Raw genomic sequence first — 21,920 nt, 5'->3', positions numbered from 1 at the left:
TGACATTTTGATAGCAGTGTGTGTGGTATTGTTATAAGAAAACTCAGCCATCGATAGAAGAGAAACCCAATTGTCCTTTTTATTGACATAACAACGCAAATACTGTTTCAGCGTTGCGTTGAGATGCTCAGTTTGTCCATTAGACTGGGGATGGTAACCCTGAAGTGAGAGCTATTTCAATACCTAAGGCTCCACATAAAGTCTTCCAGAATACAGACGTAAACTGGGAACCTCTCTCAGAAAGAATGGTTTCTGGTATGCCATGGAGACGAATAACGTCTCTTAGAAACACCTGCGCAGTTTCAGGAGCCAAAGGCACCCCCTTCAAAGGTGTAAAATGTGCCATCTTGCTAAAACTGTCTATGGTGATCATGATGGCAGTACACCCTTTCGACAAGGGGAGTTCTACCACAAAGTCAGTGGAGACGTGGGACCAGGGTGTTGTAGGTAATCTTGGTTGATGTAACAACAACGCTGGTGTGGAAGTGAGACCCTTGTTCCTTGCACAAACAGGGCAGGATAAGACATACTGCTTGATGTCAGAAAGAACTGTGGGCCACCAGAAAAAACGATTGAGGAAGTTCGTGGTAGCAGTGACCCCCTTGTGCCCAACAATCCGTGTACTCATGTCCCCAGTGAAGAACCAGCGACTGTAGCTTGGTGTCTCGAATGAACAGTTTACCTTGATGAAACCACAGTCCTTCCTTAGAGAACAGGCTGTCTTGGGTAGGAAGTGGTTTCAGAGTGTTGGGAGTGGCCGCTTTAGCATCCTGGAGGAATTTCGAGACCATGTGAACAAACCGTACTTCAGGAAACAGACATTCCCCTGTTAACGGTGGGTTGGTAAACATTAATGGATGTCAGGATAAGCTATCGGCCAAGATGTACTTGCTACCAGGGAGGTATGTTATGAAACAGTCATATTGTGCAAAGAAATAGGCCCTTCAGGCTTGGCAGGTGTTTCTGCACTCCATTTGCTGCAGAACCTTCAGATTACTGTGATCGGGGCGTATTTCAAAAGGATGCATAGACCCTTGGAGAAGAGGTCTCCACTCAGAACACGCTTGCTTAATGGCCAGTAGCTCTTTCTCGATTACCGAGTAGTTGTTTTCACTCGGTGTTATGGTACGAGACAGGTAGGCAATCGGGCAATCGGGCGTTCCAAATAGTTGCCTTTGTTTCAGTACTGCCCCCAACACTCCTGCAGATGCATCAGTTTCCATTCCTTGGTCTGGTTGTTTGAGGATGGGAGCAAAACAGAAGGCCTTTTAAGACCCTGAAAAGTTTGCTCTGCCTTGGAGTCCCAGACAAAGGGTACGTCCTTTAGCAGAGCAGCGATGGGAAGGACTTGTTGGGAGAAGTTTTCTATGAATTTTCTATAGAAATTAGATAGAGCCAGAAAGGCTTGTACCTCTTTGACAGTTGAAGGAGTGGGCCAAGCAATAATTGCTGAGACCTTCTTAGGGTCCATTTCCCCCCATGTGCTGAGAGGATGAAGCCCAGATACAGGACTGAGGGAACCACAATGAGACACTTCTCCGGTTTGGCGAAGAGTTGATGGCATCTCAAGAGTTCCATGACTTCTGGGAGAAGGGCTTGGTGTTGATAGTCATGACAGGAAAAGACCAGAATGTCATCCAAATACACGATGACTGAAACAAATAGAAGATCTGCAAATAAATGGTCCATAAACCTCTGAAAGACTGTGGGGGCGTTCCCCAGGCCAAACGGCATCACCCTGTATTCAAACAGCCCAAAGGGTATGCAGAATGCCGTCTTCCACTCGTCTCCTCATTTGACCCTTAGGAGGTGATATGCACCCCTAAGGTCAAGTTTGCTGAATACCTGTGCTCCCTCTACTGCCTCTAGAATGTCCTTTATCAAAGGCATTGGGTAACAGTCTTGCACTGTAACTTTATTCAGGCCACGGTAGTCTATACAGGGACGCAACTCACTGGAATCCTTCTTGGCAATGAAGAATAAGGATGCTACGGGTGGTGACTTGGAGGGCCTTATCAGCCCGTTTTGCAGGTTTTGATCTAGGTAAGCCCTTAAAGATTGTTTCTCCAGAATCGTGAGGGAAACATGCGCCCAAAGGGAACAGAAGCACCTGGAATGAGATCAATTACACAGTCTTCTGGTCTATGTGGGGGTAAGTCTTTGGGTACCCTATTTTCAAAGACATCAGCAAAGTCTTGAAAGATGGAATGAACATTGTGGATTTTGAGAGAGGCTGAGGAAGAAGAACAGGCTACTGTAGGCACTCAGCTTTTTCAGAGAATAAACACTGTTGTAGACAATACTCAGTCGAATTTCAAGGTGTTGAGGGACCAGTCGATAACCGGATTATGCCGGCGGATCCATGGAGTGCCTAGTATCACCGGAAAGTGTGCTGTTCTTATAACATCAAAGGTAAGAGATTCCAGGTGATGGGAAATGCAGACCTCTACATTGACAGCAGATTGAACAATTGGTCCGGAACTTAAGGGTCGGCCGTCCACCCCTTCCACCTTCTGCTCGTCGACCTTATCAACTAGATGGATACCTTCCTTCTTCGCCCAGTTACCATCAAGGAAGATGCCGGCCGCGCCGCTGTCAATTAGGGCTAAAACATTCTTTCTGGAGCGGCCTTTCCTTTGTAGAGTGACCTGTAGAACCATGAGAAGAGAGTCCTCCCCTGACATCTGAGCACAGGTAGAGGCTTCAACTGAACCCCAGTTAACGGCTCCTTTTAAGACCAGGGTTCATCATTTCCCCGACGCCGTGAGGTAACCTCAGGGCAATCCCTCAACAGGTGTGTACGAGATGCACAGTACATACATAAACTTCTTTCTCAGCGTCGGTTTTCCAAGGAGGTGAGAGGACCTCCGGTAGTTCCTATTTGCATAGGTTCTTCTCCAGATCGGTTCTGAGACTGTACAGGAAGAAAAGTAGATCCTGGTGTGAGCGATGTCGGAATTCAAACCTTCTTTCTCTCGGACCGGCGCCCCATTATTTGATCGTGTATCTGGAGAGCCAGTGAAAAAAGGTCTGCCAGTGTGGAAGGCCGAGGAATGTGTGCCAGCTCATCTTTTAGGTCTTCATGTAGACCTCTTATAAAGGCTGTGAACTGCACAGATTCAGGCCACCCAACTTCTGCAGCCAAGCGTTTGAAGGCCCAAATATGTGACAAAAGATTCATGGAACCTTGCTTAATATCCAACAAAGCTTCTCCGGCGGAAAGCCCTATCTCCTGTCTTTCGAAGGTTTGACATAGCAGTGTGATGAATGCATTGAAATCCTGTAAGACTGGATTGTTGGAAGTGACCAGTGGGGTGGCCCAAGCAAGAGCATTGCCTATCATGTTCGAGATAAGGAAGCCCACTCTGGTGCGGTCTGAAGCGTATGTAGCTGGTCTGAAGGTGAAGTACACCGTGCATGCGTCCAGGAACTCCTTGACTTGTTTTGGTGCTGCTTCAAACTTTCCAACAGCTAAGGATAACGGAGGTAGGTCAGCCTGGTGAGCGTCTCTGGCAGCTGCCATTTGGTGAAGGACAGCGTTTTCTGCCTTCACTCCCTGTAATTCCAGGGAAGGGTTTTGGACTGCATCCAACAACTCCTGGACCGGTTCAGCAGTAGCCATCTTGTGGCGTTGAAATCTGTCATCCAAAGGGGGGGGGGCTCACCTGTGTTTCAGTGTCAGTGTCGCTGGAAGACAAGTCCGATCTGGAATATTCAGCTGTGTATTTGTCAGGAACTTCTTTTTTGGTAGGGTCTGTTCCGGGAACCCACCACTGTTGTTGCGCAGAGAAACAGTATGCAACAAAAATGACAAACCCCCTGCGCAGCCAGAGAGGGGAAAAAGCCGGTGGCATAAAAAAACCTGGTTTGCCCTTTTCAGGAATATGTCCCAAGAAGTAGAAAAGTTATTTTATCCTTTCCGTCACATGAGTTTGAGTTCACACAAGAATCGAAAAGGGGGGCTGGCAGATAATGGCCTCAATGAATTTGTAAGTATTGATAGAGGCAAAGGTGGAATGGAATAGGAGTAGAGAGGACAGTGCTGGTCAATAAGCCAGTAGGTATGTAGTGAATAGCAGAATAGGAGTAGGAGAGCATCAGCCAGTAGAGAATGCTCCCAAGAGAATCGGCACACCTAAAGTAAACAATAAGAAAAACCGGAGCCTTCTGATGGCAGGTGTGCCGGCAGAGAACAATACTGAAATGGATGAAATAGGAAGGAGTCCTTAACGAACTGGTGACTGAACAGAGCGGAAATCCAGTGCAAGAAAAGCTGATGAACGTAAGAGCAAGGAGTACTGGGAGAGAGAGAGAGCGAAAGATAATATAACCACAAGGAGGGCAGGTAAGCAAACAAGAAAGGAAAACAAAAAATGCCGAGGGTGGCAAGAAAAGAGCAGAAACGGAGAGGATATGCCGCAAGGGAAACGAAGGAAAGTTACAAAGCGGAGTGAGCACGGAAGATGTGCACAGAGGCGGCCAAGAGGAATCGGGAAAAACTCGACAGGGGCAAGCGAGAGAGTAACGCTAGAATGCAAGCAAACTAATGCAGCGAAGAAACGGGAACAGTTGCAAGGCACCGGGGGCGCGTTGCTTCCCAGAGTAAAAAGAGGATGGAACGTAACAACTAGAGTCTGCGCTCCGAGTGTCATGATGGAATACTCTAATGGCTTCTCCAACGGGACCAAACCTTCCATTCACCTCTCCTCATGACACGTGGGTCAGGTGTGGTATTAGGAACGATGCAAAGGTTTTGAAAAATTCTATGGTGTAGCCATCCGGCCCCAGAGCCTTGCCAGTAGGTAGGTCCGCTAGGACCCTTCTTACCTCATCCTCCGTGATCTCTTGTACTATGGTCTCCTGGGATACCCTGCTAATTTTGTGTACGTTGACTCTCTCCAAGAATTCCTCCTGCAGGTGGGGCTGTGGGTTCTGTGATGTATACAATTTCTCATAGAATTCTGCTAAATTCTCTTGCCATAGCAGTGGAAAGTGCTCAAAGCATATGAAACAACGCAAATGGTGACACCCATATGCCTTCAACATCTGCTGATCTTAGAGGCCGCACCATAGATCTTGTCAGCCCCGTGCTGCCCCCTCCCACAGACACAAACATTGAAGATGTGTTTTCCATCTTTAAAGCCCCGCAAAAAGAAGTTACCAAAGCTGTACAACCAAAATCACTGCCAAGTAAAAAAACTAAAAATCAAAAAGGGAACTGAGCTCGGATAAGTAACAACTCGAGAAAATTCCTTAGAAATATAAAAGCTGTAAGCTTTACCATCAATTCAAATGCTGTGTGCACACAGGCAACTCCTATAGCTCCTCAAAATGCAAAGCTAAGTCAAGTTGTTCAAGAGGTCACAAAAAATAACGAGGCAGACAACGGTAACATTCCAGCTGACCACCTGAAATAATCCGTCTATGAGGATGTTGATCTGGATCATGTCGAACAAATTCAAGAGTCCAAAGAGGTTGAGGGAGTCGTGTGTGAACTAAGCGAACCTGCCATGATGTCGCATCCCATAAAGGATAAACCGGCTAGAGTTTGCACAATAGTGCCACCCATCTGCATGGATCCGATAACATTGACAGAGCCTATAATACCACAGACCCCGCCTTTTGTGACGCTCTTCCAAAAATGGGACAAACTCACCGTCCCGCAACGTATTATGTCTCAAGAGACTATACAAATAAATACAAATCCCAAAATTGGCACTGAGGAGGAAAAAGGGCGTATTATGAAAAGAACTGTTGAGGAAAGTGAGAAATCCTAATCAGAAAGTCAACTCACAGGCGAAAGGACCTAATATGAGTGAAGGCCCCTATGGCCATAAGACAACAGCTATGAAAAGAAATCATGAGAGGCAAATCGCCAAGAACCATTTAAGTGCGAAGTACTGCCTGTGCCTGGAACGCATAGAGGACATTGATGATGACCTGTCCCTGAACCGGAACAATGTCTTACAATTGTTGCACTATGTACCGAGCCTGCGTATGATTAACTCAAACGACATAAAAATAGTCGAATTTTTTAAAGAAAATCAAAACGATGCAGTAAAACTTCACATTGATTTCCGCATAATTTGTAATATCATATTGGAGGCTGCGCCCATTTTAATATCAATGGGCTTTGATATTACAGAATCGCAAGTAAAGTTCAACCTGGAAGATAAACAATTTACATCTGATGTTGACCCTAAAAGAGGCAGATCGGAAAATCAGGGTCTCAAACAGATTGATATACGACAGAAAGAGTCTGGAATCAACTTACAAAATTATCAAATACCTTCTGTTAAGAATACGTTACAGCGTCAAGAAGTAGTCTTGCTGCGCTTCTCGGGTCCCTTCGTGGGGATACCTACCGCCTTGCGGTTCCCTCTCCCTCCGGTGGCGTTTTCTGTCTTGGACGGTGTCCCGGGGGGATGTGGGGGAGGTTCTAACCTGTGGTGCTCTGGTGCTCCCCTCTTGCTGTAATCGCGTCTCCTTTGGTGGTCTGGCTCCTCTGCTGATCCAATTCTCATATGGCCCGTCCGGAGCCGTTCTTCTCATCGGGCGGGCCCTCCCCTCTCGTCCGTGCTGGTCCCAGTCAGGCCTCTGCTATTTCCCTCTCTGGTCGGGCCTCGGTGCTTCTTTCCTTCTTACCACCTGCTGCGCAGTTCCGTACCGGTCTGCTCGGCACCTTCTGCGCACCCGTGTCTCTTGTTGTCCGGTGTGCTCTTCAAGGCTCCAGACCGCCTTTTGTGCCTGTGTAATGCCCAGTGCAGCTTTCTCCGGCATTCCCTTGTTGGGGGCCACCAGTCCTCCCTCGAGGCCGCCCCTCACCCCCACACAGCTTCAGGGGGGGTTTCTGGCTTCTCTCCTGCTGGCTTGTGCTTGTCAGGGCCGTCGGCTTCCCCTTCAGGTCGTGCCTCTCCCCTTGCCTGCTGCCCAGGGTGGTGTTCTTCTCCACGGATCTTTCTCCCTCGGCTGTGGCTTTTCCCGGCCCTGTGGTGGCGTCGGGAGGCAGATGCCTCTTCCCCTGCTCGGTCACTCCCTTTCTCTCGTTGCCTTCGGCTCCTGGGGTCTCCTTGGCTGGGCCTGCGGTGTGCGTTCCTGCCCCCTGCCGTCCCGTTACTCCCATCACTTTCACCTTTTTTCCCAATGCCTCGTCAGAGCCTTTCCTTTTTGTTTTTCCTTTATTTTGCTGTGTCAGTGGACTAATCAGGGTAGTGGATCCGATTTAACCCGCTGCAGGGCTACGGAGCACCGTCGACACGTCTATCTTGTGTCGGCAGCCATCTTGAAGTACCTTGGTCTTTTTAATGTGGATGCAATCCTCATTTGGAGTATGTTTTAAAGTTAATGTTTTTTGAAAAAATTCCATGAATGAGGACATTTTTTCCATAGTGTTTTGGAACCTTTTCTTGGTCCATATATTAGAGGTGGAGCCAAATCGAACAGTAAGCTCCTCTTCATCTGAATGTTGAGCCATTCCTTTCCTTTTTATAGTGTCTGATAGGGATCCCTCACCTTCAGTTAACCTTAGTCTTTGTGTATTCTTTTGGAATCACTTTTCTGCATTGAAGAGGTACATTTTGAGTGCCATCAAACGTTTTGGAATGCGAGACGAGTGGTCACCACTCCAGGCTGGGTATTCTTGTACAGATTTAGAGGCCCGATGTGGTCTTACATATTTTCTCTTTTTTTGATTTAGCCGACATCGAAAAGTCAACTGTCAACTTTGCACGGCCCACATGTGAACAGTGTTTTCGTTTTATGTGTGCAGCCTTATTCTCGCTATGGGATGTCTCCACAGCTAAGCCAACGCCTACCCTGTGGAGCTGGGGACATGCCGATGGGAACTGGAAGCTTCCCCATCAGCGTGCTTCTCTTTTTCGCTTTCAAAACAGACGCTATCCTTGTTTGCCTCATGATTTCCCGCTGCGGCGGAAGACTTAATGAATGCCATCAGCCTGCATCACATAGGCCGCCCAACGTTTTGTACAGCATTAAGTATCTTAGTTTTAAAGAGCTTACAAGCTTAACACTTCTCTTGATGATCCCACAGAAGACCATTGCATGCCCGGTACTTGTCCTTCTAGGGAAAATTACTACAAGAGGGGCAACATTTTAATGGTGTATTTTCCATCGCCGATGTTGAAGGACAGGGAGCCAGTTTTAAGGGAGAAGAATGTATAAGAAGGCATTCTACAATGGCCTGAAATGTATACATGTTTTCCCTCAGTCTCCCTACTGTTCGCCTTTCGGCCTGCAGATGACGTTTTCTGTCAGTGATCCGCATTTGCCACACTGACCATTGAGATGGTTCTTCCAGATGTGAAGTTTTCTGTGTTAACAGCTCAATTCGGTGTTGAGGCAATCAACAAATTCAATTCAGCGTACATTTTTATAAATATTTGACAAACTCTGGGTATAGCAGCCAACCTGATGCCAGAAAAAAAAACAATCTGAGGACTTCGACACATGAAGGAGCATGGATACTGTACACGTAACAGCAAGGATTGTATTACAGGACCGCTCCATTCAATGCCCTTTTTGACTTTGTAACAAGAGATAATGCAATACTCCACACCAAACACTAGATGTAGGCTTATACAAAGAATGTGATTCTAAGCAGATCCACAATCCTCAGATCTATTTACTTCCCCACAAAGTAGTTTTGTCGAAGTGTAGCACAAAGTCTTTTACTTTGGCACACCATGTATGAACATTGAATGGAACAGAAACATCTCACAGAACTTCTAAAAGTGGATATGAGAGGTTTTGAACTAAATTGTCATTGGAAGCATATCCAATAGAGAGGAACTTTCCATTGAGAAAGCCACCCCACCATTCGTGAGGCCAGACTAAGATAGTATATAATGTATTTGGTTCCACAGAGAGGGGGGGATAAATTTGCCCTCTGGAGTAGTAGGAGTAATTCTTTTATATTTTTTTTAATTTTATTTTATATTTGATTTAATTGTATTACAATTTTTACAAAATGATCCATGTCCCATGGATCATTGCTAACATTTCCACATGTCTCCATTTGACTTTAGCAGAAGGAAGAAGAGAAAAGAGGGAGAAAGAAAAAGAAAATCACAGTGAGAGAGGGTCCAGAGGAAAAACGGAGGAGAGTATGAAGAGGAGTAGTGAGGAAGTTTATTTCCATTACTGTCAGGGTCTAAATTTCCTTATGACCAGTTTCATGCTATTTTGTGTCTGTGTCTCTCTGTTCCCAACCAATATTTTCCATGAATAGGGCCACAGCAATTGTCCAATTAGTTTTTTCGCCGGTCATTAGGAGTGTCCACCATGCTTCCTCATCATTTGTTGTTGACGATTTCAGAATTTTACCCAGGTAGATGGCTCTTGCTGCCTGCGTGCCTCTGCATGTCAAAAGTAGGTGACAAAGTGGCTCCACCTGCTCCTTTGTGCTACAGAATCTGCAATCGCTGGTAGCAGATTCTCCTTTTATCGCCCTTATCTCGTTTGTTCTCATGAGGTTTAGGCAAATTCTCAGGAAGGTGCGTCCAAGGTTTTTGTTTGGAAATGTACTCAGGTAACCTCTTAAGTCATTGACTTTCATTGGATGGGTTGGGAAGTTTTTTGTTAATTTATAGTTTCCCGCTGCTTCCAAGGTTCTGATCCAATCCATTTCGATCAGTTTCCTTGCCACTTTTTCTGGGTTAGTTCGGAAGGTTGCTTCAGTAGAAGCTAATTCTTCTAGAAGGTTGGTGTTGTCCGAGACCCATGCTGTCAACATTTTATTCTTCCCACTGTCGATTTCCTTTTTTATGATTTCGAAGATTCTTGTTCTTGGATGATTTTCCTGTATAGCATCATCGTGTTTCTAGAATCTTTCCCCTAAAGATGAGAAACAAAGTTCACCCCTAATGAGGGGTATCAGGGTTGTATGCGGAAGGCCGAGGACCTGCCACCAAAAGGATCCCTCAAGTTTGTCCCAGATGTGTTTTGGGATTTGGGGCATTGCTTCTTTGCCGTAAGTTAGACTCGGCACCACTTTTGCCTTGAAAAAAGTCATTAATGGAATGAGTGAAAATCACCCATTCTTTCTATCGACTGCCTTTGCTTGGATTGTCAGTGTTTTCATTTTTTCTATCAAGGTTTCCTACATAGGGACCTCTGAGGGATTGCTGCTCAAGATGACCCCTAGGTACTTAAAGCTATTTACTTTTTCCAGCTTCTCCTCTGCTACATACTATTTTCCCCTTTCCACCTTCCTTGACGATTTTTCAAACAACATGATCTTGGTTTTTGCTTTATTCAATTCCAAGTTGTTTGCCTTCAAGTATTCCAATAGGTTGTTCAATGTAATTTCTTATATTGGCAAAATTACACAAGAAATCATACATTCCCTGTAATTATATAAGCACCACCCAGTATCAAGCCATCTATTAAGGGCTGGCATGGTTAGAAAGTAAAGGTAATACAATATTACAACTAAATGACTGCTTTTTAGAACTAAAATGGAACTGTGTTTTTGGAGCAATGCATTGTTTATGCTAGTGCTCAGACATATCTCTAAGGCTTCTTTTGAGAGCTTGAAGCAAATTAAAATTGAACTTTGGATAGAAAGCCAAGATCTGACTGGAAAGCATTACAGCATAAGTGTGTTCTTAACAATCTCATGATGTGTAGCCCACTCAAGGAATAGAAAACTGCCTTTTATAAACCCGCTGCTAAAAGCGTTAATATTGGGATTGATCTTGTTTTTTGGGATGTCAGCTTTGGTATACGTTTCTTAAGCAAAGCCCTTCCTAAGGCACCAGGTGACGCAAACTGTAGAACTACAGAGCATAACCAGAGTTGGAAGTATTAACAGTGAATCTGGTGGTGTCCTGCATACATTCGGGCAATGCAACCACCTTGCAAGATTTACTGATTGTGACAGCGTAACAGGACCACCTCAAACTAGCCTTTACAAGGCATATTGTTGAGGTTGGTATTGGTGTGTGGGCGAAGTCCACAGCTAAGCATCAAGGTTAACAGAGTATATTTAGGTATTTTGTTTTTCCAGATAAAGGCTGCACATTTGTAGTGAGATTCAATGGAGCCATTCCTGCAGTAGCAATGGCGCTGAAAGGCAGGTTAGAGGGTTTATCAAAATAGACATGAGCTATAGCGATGGTCTCCGACATGAAATATAAATGTAATATGCTGTTTTTGTTTTTTCAGATATTGAGAAAGGTGCCTTCAACTCAAGAATCGGAACTGAAGAAATTGTGACAGGCTCCCAAGGCTGCATAACATATCAGTCTATCCAAAAGGCAGTGAAGTGCATGTTCTGTCCCTCCCTGGTACTCATCAACAGTCTACTATACCACTTTATGGATCATGAGTGCCTGCATGAAAGGACATGTCCTCTGTTCTTTTATCTGGATCCTCTCTTTTGCTTGGTAGCTGTCATTTTCCTTCTGGCAGGTGCTTTCCCAAAGGTGAAGCATGCAGGGTTTCTGCTGCTCCAGGGTGTGCCACGTTATGTCAGCCTCCAAAGGTTAGACACAGCCTTGAAAAGTTTACCTGGGGTAGTGGACACCCATGAACTGCATGTATGGCACTTAAGCAGAAGGCACATAGTGGCCTCAGTTCATTTGAAGTGTGCCAACCTTTGCACTTACCTGGACCTGATGTGCCAGATGCAGGCAGTCTTCCAGCACCAGGGCATCCACTCTTTTACAGTCCAGCCTGAGTTTACCCCAGTTTCCAAGATGTTCTGCAGTCTGGTGTGTGGAAGTGCATGTTCTAAGCATATGTGCTGTTCTTCAGGAGAGACTACACTCCCAGTGGAAAGCTGCTCAGCAGAGGAAGCAGTGCAAGAGCTGGTGATTGCCAATGCTTACATTTAAGAGTAGGTGCCATGGTGCTGTTCACAGATGTCTTATTAACCGGAATATACTGTTGGAGGTCATTGGCTGTCCCCATACCTCCTTTGAAAGGGCACTGTCTTAGTAATTAATGATATGGAGGTGTGGGGGTTATGTTGCTGCAACAGTCACCAAATACACTATTCTCTACCAAACAATTCATAAACCAGATTATTTGGGGAAAGATGGAGTCTTAAGTTCTCGCTCTACTAATTACTTCATGTGACTACCCAGGTTAGTTAGTGCTTTGACACTATTAGCTGACAACTGCAACTACATTGAGAGTTCCAGGTAATGCATTGGGCTGTTGTCCTGGAAACGTTAAACATTGCAGGCCTCAGTAGTTAATTATTCTGCTGGTTCACCTCGTACCTTCCAAACTCCTCACCCACCCCCTACTTCTACAGAAGGACCATCTTTGGGGACAGTTTATCCTTGCTCAAATTCAACTACTACCTATTTGCAGACGTCAACAAAATATTTATTTCTTCCATGGTCATTACTAATCCACAGATTCAAGCCAAAGCAAGTGATTGTGGCATTTGCCACTGGACAGATTTTGCTAAGGATTCTGCTTGTCTCATCCAAAACTGGGATCATGCTGACCACCATCCACTGCTCACATCATTACTTCCGGGACACCTATCCTTCCACCATCTTGGTTCGATTCAAAACCCACACGTGCACCTTTCCATCTTCACTTCTTCCATTTACACCTCTGCCTACTGCCACTTCATCATCTGAAAAGCTCCATCTCCACCTCTCAATCAGGACATGATCAGTGCTCTTGTCTTCAGTAAGCCATGCAAATATTATTACAATATGTTAAACAGAAGGGTACCATGTCCCCATTCCTTCTCTGTTTTTTGGTGTTGCTGGTAAAAGTCAGCGGCAGTTTTATCATGGAGTGCGTCGCCTGTGGGTGCATGGCTTCCATGTGTTAAAATGGCATTGACCTCAAACCTTTGGCAAGGATTACATTGATGCCTGCCAGCAGGTATCCAAATATCGAACTTAAATTCTTGATGTGTAGTTGGGGAATGGCGTTTGGTATGCAGCTCCCAGGGTCTGACACCTTCGGATGTAATGACTGCGATCATGACCCTAGTTTCCATTCATGCAGAGTGGCTAAGGGTGAGCAGTTCCTCCTGTTTCAGAAGGGAAGTGTGAGGGGGTCGAGTGCATGAAGTTCTGCCCACCGAGGGACAAGACTCCCAGGTCGGCTGTACTATGAATGGAGGGGCCTTACCACATTGCAGCAGCCAGTCAAGAGGTCACAGTGTAAGGAGTTTGTGGCCAAAGCATTGGGGAAGACTCAGGTCTGTAGGTGTGCAGGTTTTTAAGCACAAATTTAGACCAGGCCTAGTTTTTAAAGTCTGTTTTTTTCTTAACTCACGGTCTCAGTTACCTTTTATACTCCGACTAAGGAACACATAATACTTGACTGACAGTTGTAGTCCAGAGCTTTAATGAGAAATTGAGATGGGTGGCAGGGAGTTGGTTGAGAGAAGGGTTTTTGGGATGCCTCCTTCAGAAAGGATGAACTGTGTGTGTATATACAGTTGCTTGTTGAAGTGCCCAACCCAACCACCACGTCATATAAAGACAAGATTTATAAACAGCCCTACTGTTTCATGGATGTGTGTTTCAGCTATTATGTTTATCCCTGCTTTGGGGGTTTCCTGTGGTTGCTGCTTAGCACCCAGCAGGTGGAGGCATGTCATGGTTAGCAAACAGTTACATATTTTAGAGTCACTGGTGGTATATACCTTTGGATGGTGTGCCCCCACTCTTGTTCCTTACAGGTGCTGAACCCGTATAATGTTCATAGCTACAGACAAGGTACAAAATGGTGCTCCATATCCTATTAGGGATACCAGACACACAAAAAGATGTCTTCCAGAAGCACACAGCTCGCTTTCCATTTCCCCATTGATAATACCGTTTTCAAATTGACCTAGTTCAAATCATTTTCTAAAGCAGGAAAGGAAGCATCTAGAAAAAATTTGAAGTGGTGCTGATGGATTTGAATACATGAATGGATTACCAGGGTAAAACGGTTTTACAATCACTATGCATTCTTCTTGATCAGGAATATGCTTCACAAAACGAGTTCTTTAAGGGGCACATCACTTACGCAGTGAGTGAAAAACCTTTTTCTGTGGGGAAAAACTTTGCATCAAAAGAAAAACCTGGCTAGTTTCTGACATAACATTTCTGGGACTCTGAACAGAGGCAAGGGGGCAAAAGTGGCTCCATATTAATATTTGGGACATTAATTCTGGTACCAATGTCACTGAGTGAGCCAGAGTGGAGTTGCTATGATATTTCAGATGTCTATTTTACAGTTTCCGGACCTTGGCTACCTTTGGAGAGATGTCAAAAGGAGAGCGATCTTTGGCAGGACTGCATCCATTAGAATGCAGATGATCATCCAACTCTGTGTATTTTTTCATGCGATTGCTCACTTTTCAGAGATCTTGGGAGCGTCTCTATTATTGGATAGTAATTTCCCCATAAGCCTTACCTTAGACTCCAATGGTCACCCATATGCCCGATTACGCAAAACAACATTAAGGCTATTGAAACGCAAATTCAGCTGACATCTTTTGCCTTGTGTGTCAGAAGTTCTAGTGTGGCCCATATCTAGGACTTGTTGCCTTCATCTCGGCCTTAGTTATAAGGAATGAAGTTCTAAAGTTCCTTGAGATCTCGCTATTCTAGCTTCCTAGTAGGCCTCTTCATATGAATTTCCGCAATAAGGCAGCATCAGCAGGAAGCAAATATTATTAACCTGGTTAATTAGAAACTCTCTTTGCGAGGCAAAGCCTCTGGGATCATGAATACACAAGAAATAGTCCTGCAATTTCTCACTTTCAAGGAAACACACTCCTCTCCATACTACAGGGGGCACAAGTGTCAGTAGCAGTCTCTATTTTAGAAATCCCAATGTTGGCAGCTTCTTTGGACTAAAAGTACTGTAGTTATTACAATTATCCCATTTTCCTATCAGGACTGCAGGAGGCCAAGCACTGTACCAATTTCCATGCAAGGTAAAATGCTAGAGGTGTACAAATTCATCATGTGTATAATACAATATATAAGCAATCTTCAGCGACCTTTGATGTGTAGAAATGAGAGGACCTATTGAGGCAAATGCTGTATTAGTAGCCTGCCTTTACCAGGCTCTGAAATAGCGTTCATGTAGATTCATCCAGGTATGCCTCTCGTGTTTTCTTTATCAACCACATATTTTAAACATTATTGTAGAGTGTTATTCTACATCAAGCAGTCACAGGTGGAAAGACAGATAGGTTCCCATTGCTCCTATAGTCAGTGGTTTAAGACTGACTCACCAGCTCATAAGTAAAACAAATGACCTGAATACTGAAAGAGTAGACAGGAGGTTTTTAGACGCCAAAGACCACCTCCAAACTAAGGAGTCCACGTTCAGCAAGAGAGCACAAACATTGAGCACACGGAGCTAGGGAGGCATTATGTAGGCCTCCTAAACTATACCCTTGTGAATTACTAGCCCTAGGTTGCGCTGGTTGCTCGGCTTATCTAGGGTTAGGGATAGTCCAGAAGGAAACTTCCCCTATTGCTAACCTTCCAACACACTCGGCAAAAAGGAACAATCTACTTGTTCAAAAATAAATGGTTAATAGGCGCTTGCCAAAACCTCCTGTGCATGCGTCATCTGCCTTTCAAATGAGAAAGTTTCTATGTTTTATTGGTTATCTTTGTTTGGTAGATATATTAAAAAGTTTGACCGATTGATTTGCAAGAAGGTGTCTTTTTTATAAAACGCAGGGTATTATTTCCCTTGGTTTTTAAAATGAAACTGCTCAGTTCGAGCCCTTATTCGTAATGAGGGACATGCGACTGAGCTGGTCCCCTGTCGGGTAATTACTGACAGGATTGTAATTTTTCAATATTAGTACAACCCCATGAGGTCCATAGTCGGTTTGTACTTTCTTGTGGTCAGACTATGGTATAATCTGATGATTTCCTTTGTTTGGTGCAAGCATCTACGTATGTTTTTTTTCCTCAAATCATTGGTACGCTTTTGAAATAGACCGGACAGAGCCTACCGGTTTCAGTGGACTGAGATCATTACACCACTTTCTTCAGGGCTATTGTGCAGCACTGGTTCTTGTTGCTGCTTGTATTCTTTTTAGCTGTGAATATCTGCTGTATTACAGGTACCCCACCTGTGATGGAGAGATAAGAGGGGTATGGGGGCTGGGGGAGATGATAATCGATATATGTCTAAATTAGATCTCTATATATCACTAGGGTGGCCACACAACTCTGGCACATGCAACATGAGAGAAAACATGGGTTAGAGCTGCTTACCCTGCTCTTTTCATGAGATTCTTCCAAGGCACAAGGCGTCCTTGTGACAGGTGTGTTGTGTTTCGTGATATTTCTTCTTGAAGGATGCCCAAGTTAGTGGCATGCCATAGTACCTAGAACTATTATTAATTTGTTACTAAGGTATCATGGGCGTCTGCTTAAATTCTTTTGCATCATTTTTCCAGTGTCAAAAATTTAAAAATAGAGTGCCACGTGTAACGTGGTTCTCTTTACTCAAATAACATATATCTCAAGGGTCGGTGACGTCTGATTTACTGTATATGCTCACACTGTGCTGGAGCACTGTTCATGTGGTACAGTCTGCTGGGACCTGCAGGCTAGATTTGGGGTTTTAAAGTCCTAGATCTATGTGATAAGAGTCATAGTACAGCTGGCAGGTAGCTCACCGTCGTATCAGCCGGCGCCTGTTCTCCTCCGAGGGTGTTGCTGGAAGTCGGAGCATACTGCGAGCGAGTTATCGCCATGACTCCAATTCACTTACTATTTCCTGCATGTGTGCATGCTCAGTGTCGGGTCACTCGCGTTCAGTGCGCATGCGCGGCAGCATTGCACTATCGAGCGCCGCCGGCGCATGCGCCTGCATGGATGTCCTCTGTTGTCATGACAGACAACCCCCTGTGTGGTTTTGTACCTGTTGCTCCTGTTTGTTCGCTGAACTTGGACAATGTTTGGGATTGCGCAATCTATCTGTACCTATCTAGCATATATGGTGAAAAGTGCGTACTTAAAGAGAGCTCCGGGATGTAGACACTCTAAATGTGTTGTTGTGCTATGGAAGAATCATTCACGCGTTCCTGAGTACATTAGCACATCACAGAGCAGAAGGGTGTAAGAGCAATGATTCCTAAGGTATAGGGTCTTGGCTTCTGAGGTTGTTTTGGGGTGAGCGATCCCACTGTTCGCAGGGTTTGACATGTGGTCAATCCGGAAAGCCATGTAGTGTGTGGACCTGGACATAAAAGGCGGGACGAAACAAAATACTAGTCCCAGAACTTTTAGAGAAGGTGTATGATGTATATAAGTCTGAGGTTAGTGAATTTCATTATCATCACAGATACCACCATACGTCCCGGTATGTCTAGAGATTATGCAGATGGTTGAGTTAACGGGAATTCTCACAAGGTGGCCAGAGTCTGCCAGCTGGTTGGTTCATTTAGTCCGATAGTGTCTGTTTTGAGTCTAAAGATCCAGAGTTGTTCTCTTCTGTACAGGAGATTGTGCAGGGTGCCACCTCTTGTTAGTACCGGCACTTTCTCAATGATTGTCCATGTTGTGTTGTCGGGTCCATGGCCCTTTTCTATGTAGTGTTCTACCATTGGGGCGGTTAGTTTCTTAGTTCGTATACAGGACCTGTGTTCTGCCATTCTGGTTCTAATGGGGCGTGTGGTCATACCCACATACCATTTTTGGCAAGAACACGTGATCAAATAGATCACGTTATTGCTGTTACAGTTGGTCAGAGTTCTTTGGTTCCACGGATAATGACATCCAATGTCGATGGTTAATGATCTTTTGGTGGTGCTGCACACTCGGCAGCTCCCACTTGGTGTGTGGCCAGTTGGTGATGTCTGGTTCCAGAGAATATTCAGTCTTTGTACTGGATCTTTGTATGTCTGTATCAGGGAGTCACAGAGGTAGCATCTTCTTTTCATGGCAAACCTGGGTGTCTCCAAGGTCGTGTCCCCCCACGTTCAGCATGGGCCACAGTTTCAAAATTTCCTTTTTGATTTGGTTTGTTAGTGGTGAAAAACTCAGAACTGCTGTTATTTGGCCATCTTGGTTATCGCGCTTGGCGTGGTTCTCTAGGGTGGTATCCCTCGGGATATTCCTTGCTCTCTTCCGTGACCGCTTGATGAGATTTTTCGGGTACCCACGGGTTTGTAGTTTGTCTACTAGTAGTTTCGATTGGTGTTCAAAGTCCGCCACATTGGAGCAGTTTCTTCTGTAACTGAGAAATTGTCTGAACGGTAGGTTGTTTCGCAGGCTTGCTGGATGGTAACTGTCAAAGGTTAAAAGCAAGTTCCTATGCGTGGGTTTACTAAATACTGTTGTTGTAATGGATTCATTCTTTATTTCGAGGTTGAGATCCAAGAAATGGATAGATCCCCAGCTCTGTGTCTCTGTGAACTTGAGGTAGATGTTTCTTTTGTTTAGCCATACCATGAAAGTGATCAGTTCTTCTTCATTCCCCTTGAATATCATTAATATATCATCTATATATGTAGACCATAGTTCGATCTTCTCGCTCCAAAGGTTGTTCTCACAGTAGATTTTTTGTTTTTCAAAGTCAGAGACATATAGATTTGCCAGACTGGGCACGAAGGTGACCACATGTCAAACCCTGCGAACAGTGGGATCTCACACCCCAAAACAACCTCAGAAGCAAAAACCCCTATACCTTAGGAATCATTGCTCTTACACCCTTCTGCTCTGTGATGTGCTAATGTTCTCAGGAACGCGTGCATTTTTCTTCCATAGCCCAACCACACATTTAGAGTGTCTACATTCCGGAGCTCTCTTTAAGTACAACCTATCCGCCATAAATGTTGGATAGGTACAGATAGATTGTGCAATCCCAAACATTGCGCACTGAATGAGAATGACACGACACTGAGCATGCGCGCATGCAGGAAATAGTAAGTGAATTGGAGACGCAGCGATAACTCTCTTGCAGTACACTCTGACTTCCAGCAACACCCGCAGAGGAGCACGGACGCTGGCTGATACGAAGGTGAGCTACCTCCCAGCTGAACAATGACACTCACATAGATTTAGGACTTTAAAACCCCAAATCTAGCCTGCAAGTCCCAGCAGACGGTACCACACGAACAGTGCTGCAGCACAGTTTGAGCATATACAGTAGATCAGTAGATCTGATGTCACCAACCCTTGAGATGTATGTTATTTGAGTAAAGAGAAACACGTTACACATGGCACTCTATTTTTAAATTATTGACACTGGAAAAATGAGGCGAAAGAATTTAAGCGGACGCCCATTATACCTTATCAAACAAATAAAAAATCGTTCTAGGTACTATGGCTTGCCACTAACTGGGGAATCCTTCAAGGAGAATTGTCACGAAACACAACACACCCGTCACAAGGACGCCTTGGGAGAATCGCATGCAAAGAGAAGGGTAAGCAACTCTAACCCATATTTTCTCTCATGTTACATGTGCCAGAGTTGTGTGGCCACCCTAGTGATATATAGAGATCTAATTTAGACATGTATCTATTATCACCACCCCGTACACCTTATCTCTCCATCACAGGTGGGCTACCTTCAATACAGCAGATATTCACAGCTGAAAAGAATATAAGCAGCAACAAAAACCAGTTCTGCATAATAGCCCTGAAGAAAGTGGTGCAATTATCTCAATCCACTGAAACCGGTAGGCTCTGTCCGGTCTATTTCAAAAACGTACCAATGATTTGGGAGAAAAAAAACATACATAGATGTTTCCACCAAACAAAGCAAAGCATCAGATTATACCATAGTCTGACCACAAGAAAGTACAAACAGACTATGGACCTCATGGGGTTGTACTAATATTGAAAAATTACAATCCTGTCAGTAATTACCTGACAGGGGACCAGCTCAGTCGCATATCCCTCATTACGAATAGGGACTCGAACTGAGCAGTTTCATTTTGAAAACCAAGGGAAATAATACCCTGTGTTTTATAAAAAAAAGAACGCTTCTTGCAAATAAATCGGTCCAACTTTTTAATATATCTGCCAAACAAAGATAACCAATAAAACAGAAACTTTCTCATTTAAAAGGCAGATGACGCATGCACAGAACGTTTTGGCATGTGCCTATTAACCATTTATTTTTGAACAAGTACATTGTTCCTTTTTGCTGAGTGTGTTGGAAGGTTAGCAATAGGGAAAGTTTCCTTCTTGACTATCCCTAACCCTAGATAAACGCAGCAACCAGCGCAACCTAGGGCTAGTAATTCAAAAGGGTATAGTTTAGCATGGTTGAAGGGCAAGTTAGATTCGGGACACATTTTGTGCCAACAGAAATCATTAAAAATAATAAAGACTAAAGATCCACATGTGCTACAATATTGTCTAGGGAAGTCTTCAGACCGATACCCCGAACAGTCCTATACGTGTATTTTTGGCCTCCTAAGCTAACCAGATTTACATCCTACGTGAGAAGCAGTAGAAACTCCAATGTACAGAAGGTACCTTGTTCCACCTTTTAGACAATCTGGGAGCTTACCAAGGTCACTTCCAGATTCATAGTTGACATAACGCTTCACTGGGATTGTTATGGTTCTGTCCCAATGGAGGAGTAGTGATCTGCAGTAGGTCAAGTGGGAACATGTTCATGGATGGTGCCGAGTCTTAGCAAGCTAAGGCTGGTGTTTTGGAATTCACATTATCTCTATGGAAATAGCAAAGAAGCGGATCAAATACTCCAAGCACAAGTTTCATGAGATTGCCAGGGATTTGATTATTTATTTAGTTCATTTGTAACTCGCGCACAAACCCTGAGGCATCAGGTCGCTGAGAAACCAGTTATAAAGGATCCGAAGGCAAGGCAGACAACATTCAAGAAGTATCAAACAGGTTACAGTGTGGTTTACATAGGCAGATTAGTTGAACAACCAGGTTTTAAGGGCTTTGCGGAAGGCCCAGAAGGAGCCTTCTGCTCTAAGAGCAGGTAGGAGGTAGTCCCACTGCTTAGCTGCATTGACAGAGAAGCTTGTGCATCCTGCTTTTGCATGTTTGAATTTTGGTTGCACAAGCCTGTGAGTAGGGGATTCGAGTGGGCCTAGAAGGTTGGGACATAGTGACTGTTTGCGCTAAGTATGGTGGGACTGACTTGGAGATGCATTTATGGGTGATAGCGAGTCTCTTAAAGGAGATTCTTTCTCTAATGGGGAGCCAATGGACCGCTCTACAGGCAATTGAGATGTGCTCTGAGTGGGGAATGTTAAGCGCCGAGCGAAGGGCATTATTTTGGATAGTCTGGAGTTTCTTTAGATTGCAAGATGAGGTACCGGTGAAAAGGACATTGCAGTAGTCTAGCCTGGCTCCCACCACTGAGCGGGCGATGGTTAGACCGTTGTCGTTGGTGAGGATGGGTCTGGCAGCATTAACGAGTTTAATGGAGTAGGCTGCCGCTGAAGAGATGCTGTTGACTAGGCGGGAGAGGGTAGAGTCAAAGTAAACTAGAGTTTTCACAGATGAAGAGACTGGCATCACCGATCCGTCAATGCTGACGGCTGAGTACAGAGGGTTCACAGTTTCTTTAGAGCCGAGGTGGAGCCAATGATGAGAAGTTCTGTTATCTTATCATTGAGGCAGAGTCCATGGGTGGCCCATCCAGGCTTGGCTGGTGGCATAGGTGGAACTTAATGTTACAGAATCAGCATGGTAGGATCATGAAAGGGGAAGGAGGATTTGCGTGTCGTCTGCATAGTTTGTGTAGGTGATACTGAGGGAGTCTAGGTGATCGAAGAGGGGCTTTGTGAAAATGTTGTAGAGCGTAGGGGACACGCAGGACCCTTGTGGCACCCCGCAGTTGATAGGGCAGGGTCCTGCACAGGCATTCTCCATGAAGACTTTCATAACTCTGCTTTCAAGGGTGGAGGCAATCCAGAAGGAGGCTGAAGATGTCAGATGTTGGCATAGTATGTTATGATCAACCAA

The 21,920-nt window shown here is 44.7% G+C and overlaps 1 protein-coding gene across 2 annotated transcripts in view; it reads left to right on the top strand.

Moving 5' to 3' along the window:
- The window catches only part of LOC138566901 (proton-coupled zinc antiporter SLC30A1-like), a 196,751-nt gene extending 181,311 nt beyond the window's left edge, over positions 1-15,440 (top strand). For both annotated transcript variants that reach the window (XM_069644630.1, XM_069644629.1), the window contains exon 4: positions 11,185-15,440. In XM_069644630.1, coding sequence (XP_069500731.1) covers positions 11,185-11,855 — 671 coding nt within the window. In that variant the 3' untranslated portion in view covers positions 11,856-15,440. The remainder of the gene's footprint in view (positions 1-11,184) is intronic.
- The last annotated feature ends 6,480 nt before the right edge of the window (positions 15,441-21,920 follow it).

The sequence above is a fragment of the Ambystoma mexicanum genome, chromosome 2p (genome assembly GCF_040938575.1).
Source record: "Ambystoma mexicanum isolate Mex_15411 chromosome 2p, UKY_AmexF1_1, whole genome shotgun sequence".
Lineage (NCBI taxonomy): Eukaryota > Metazoa > Chordata > Amphibia > Caudata > Ambystomatidae > Ambystoma > Ambystoma mexicanum.
This window is presented reverse-complemented; position numbering and strand designations above follow the sequence as displayed.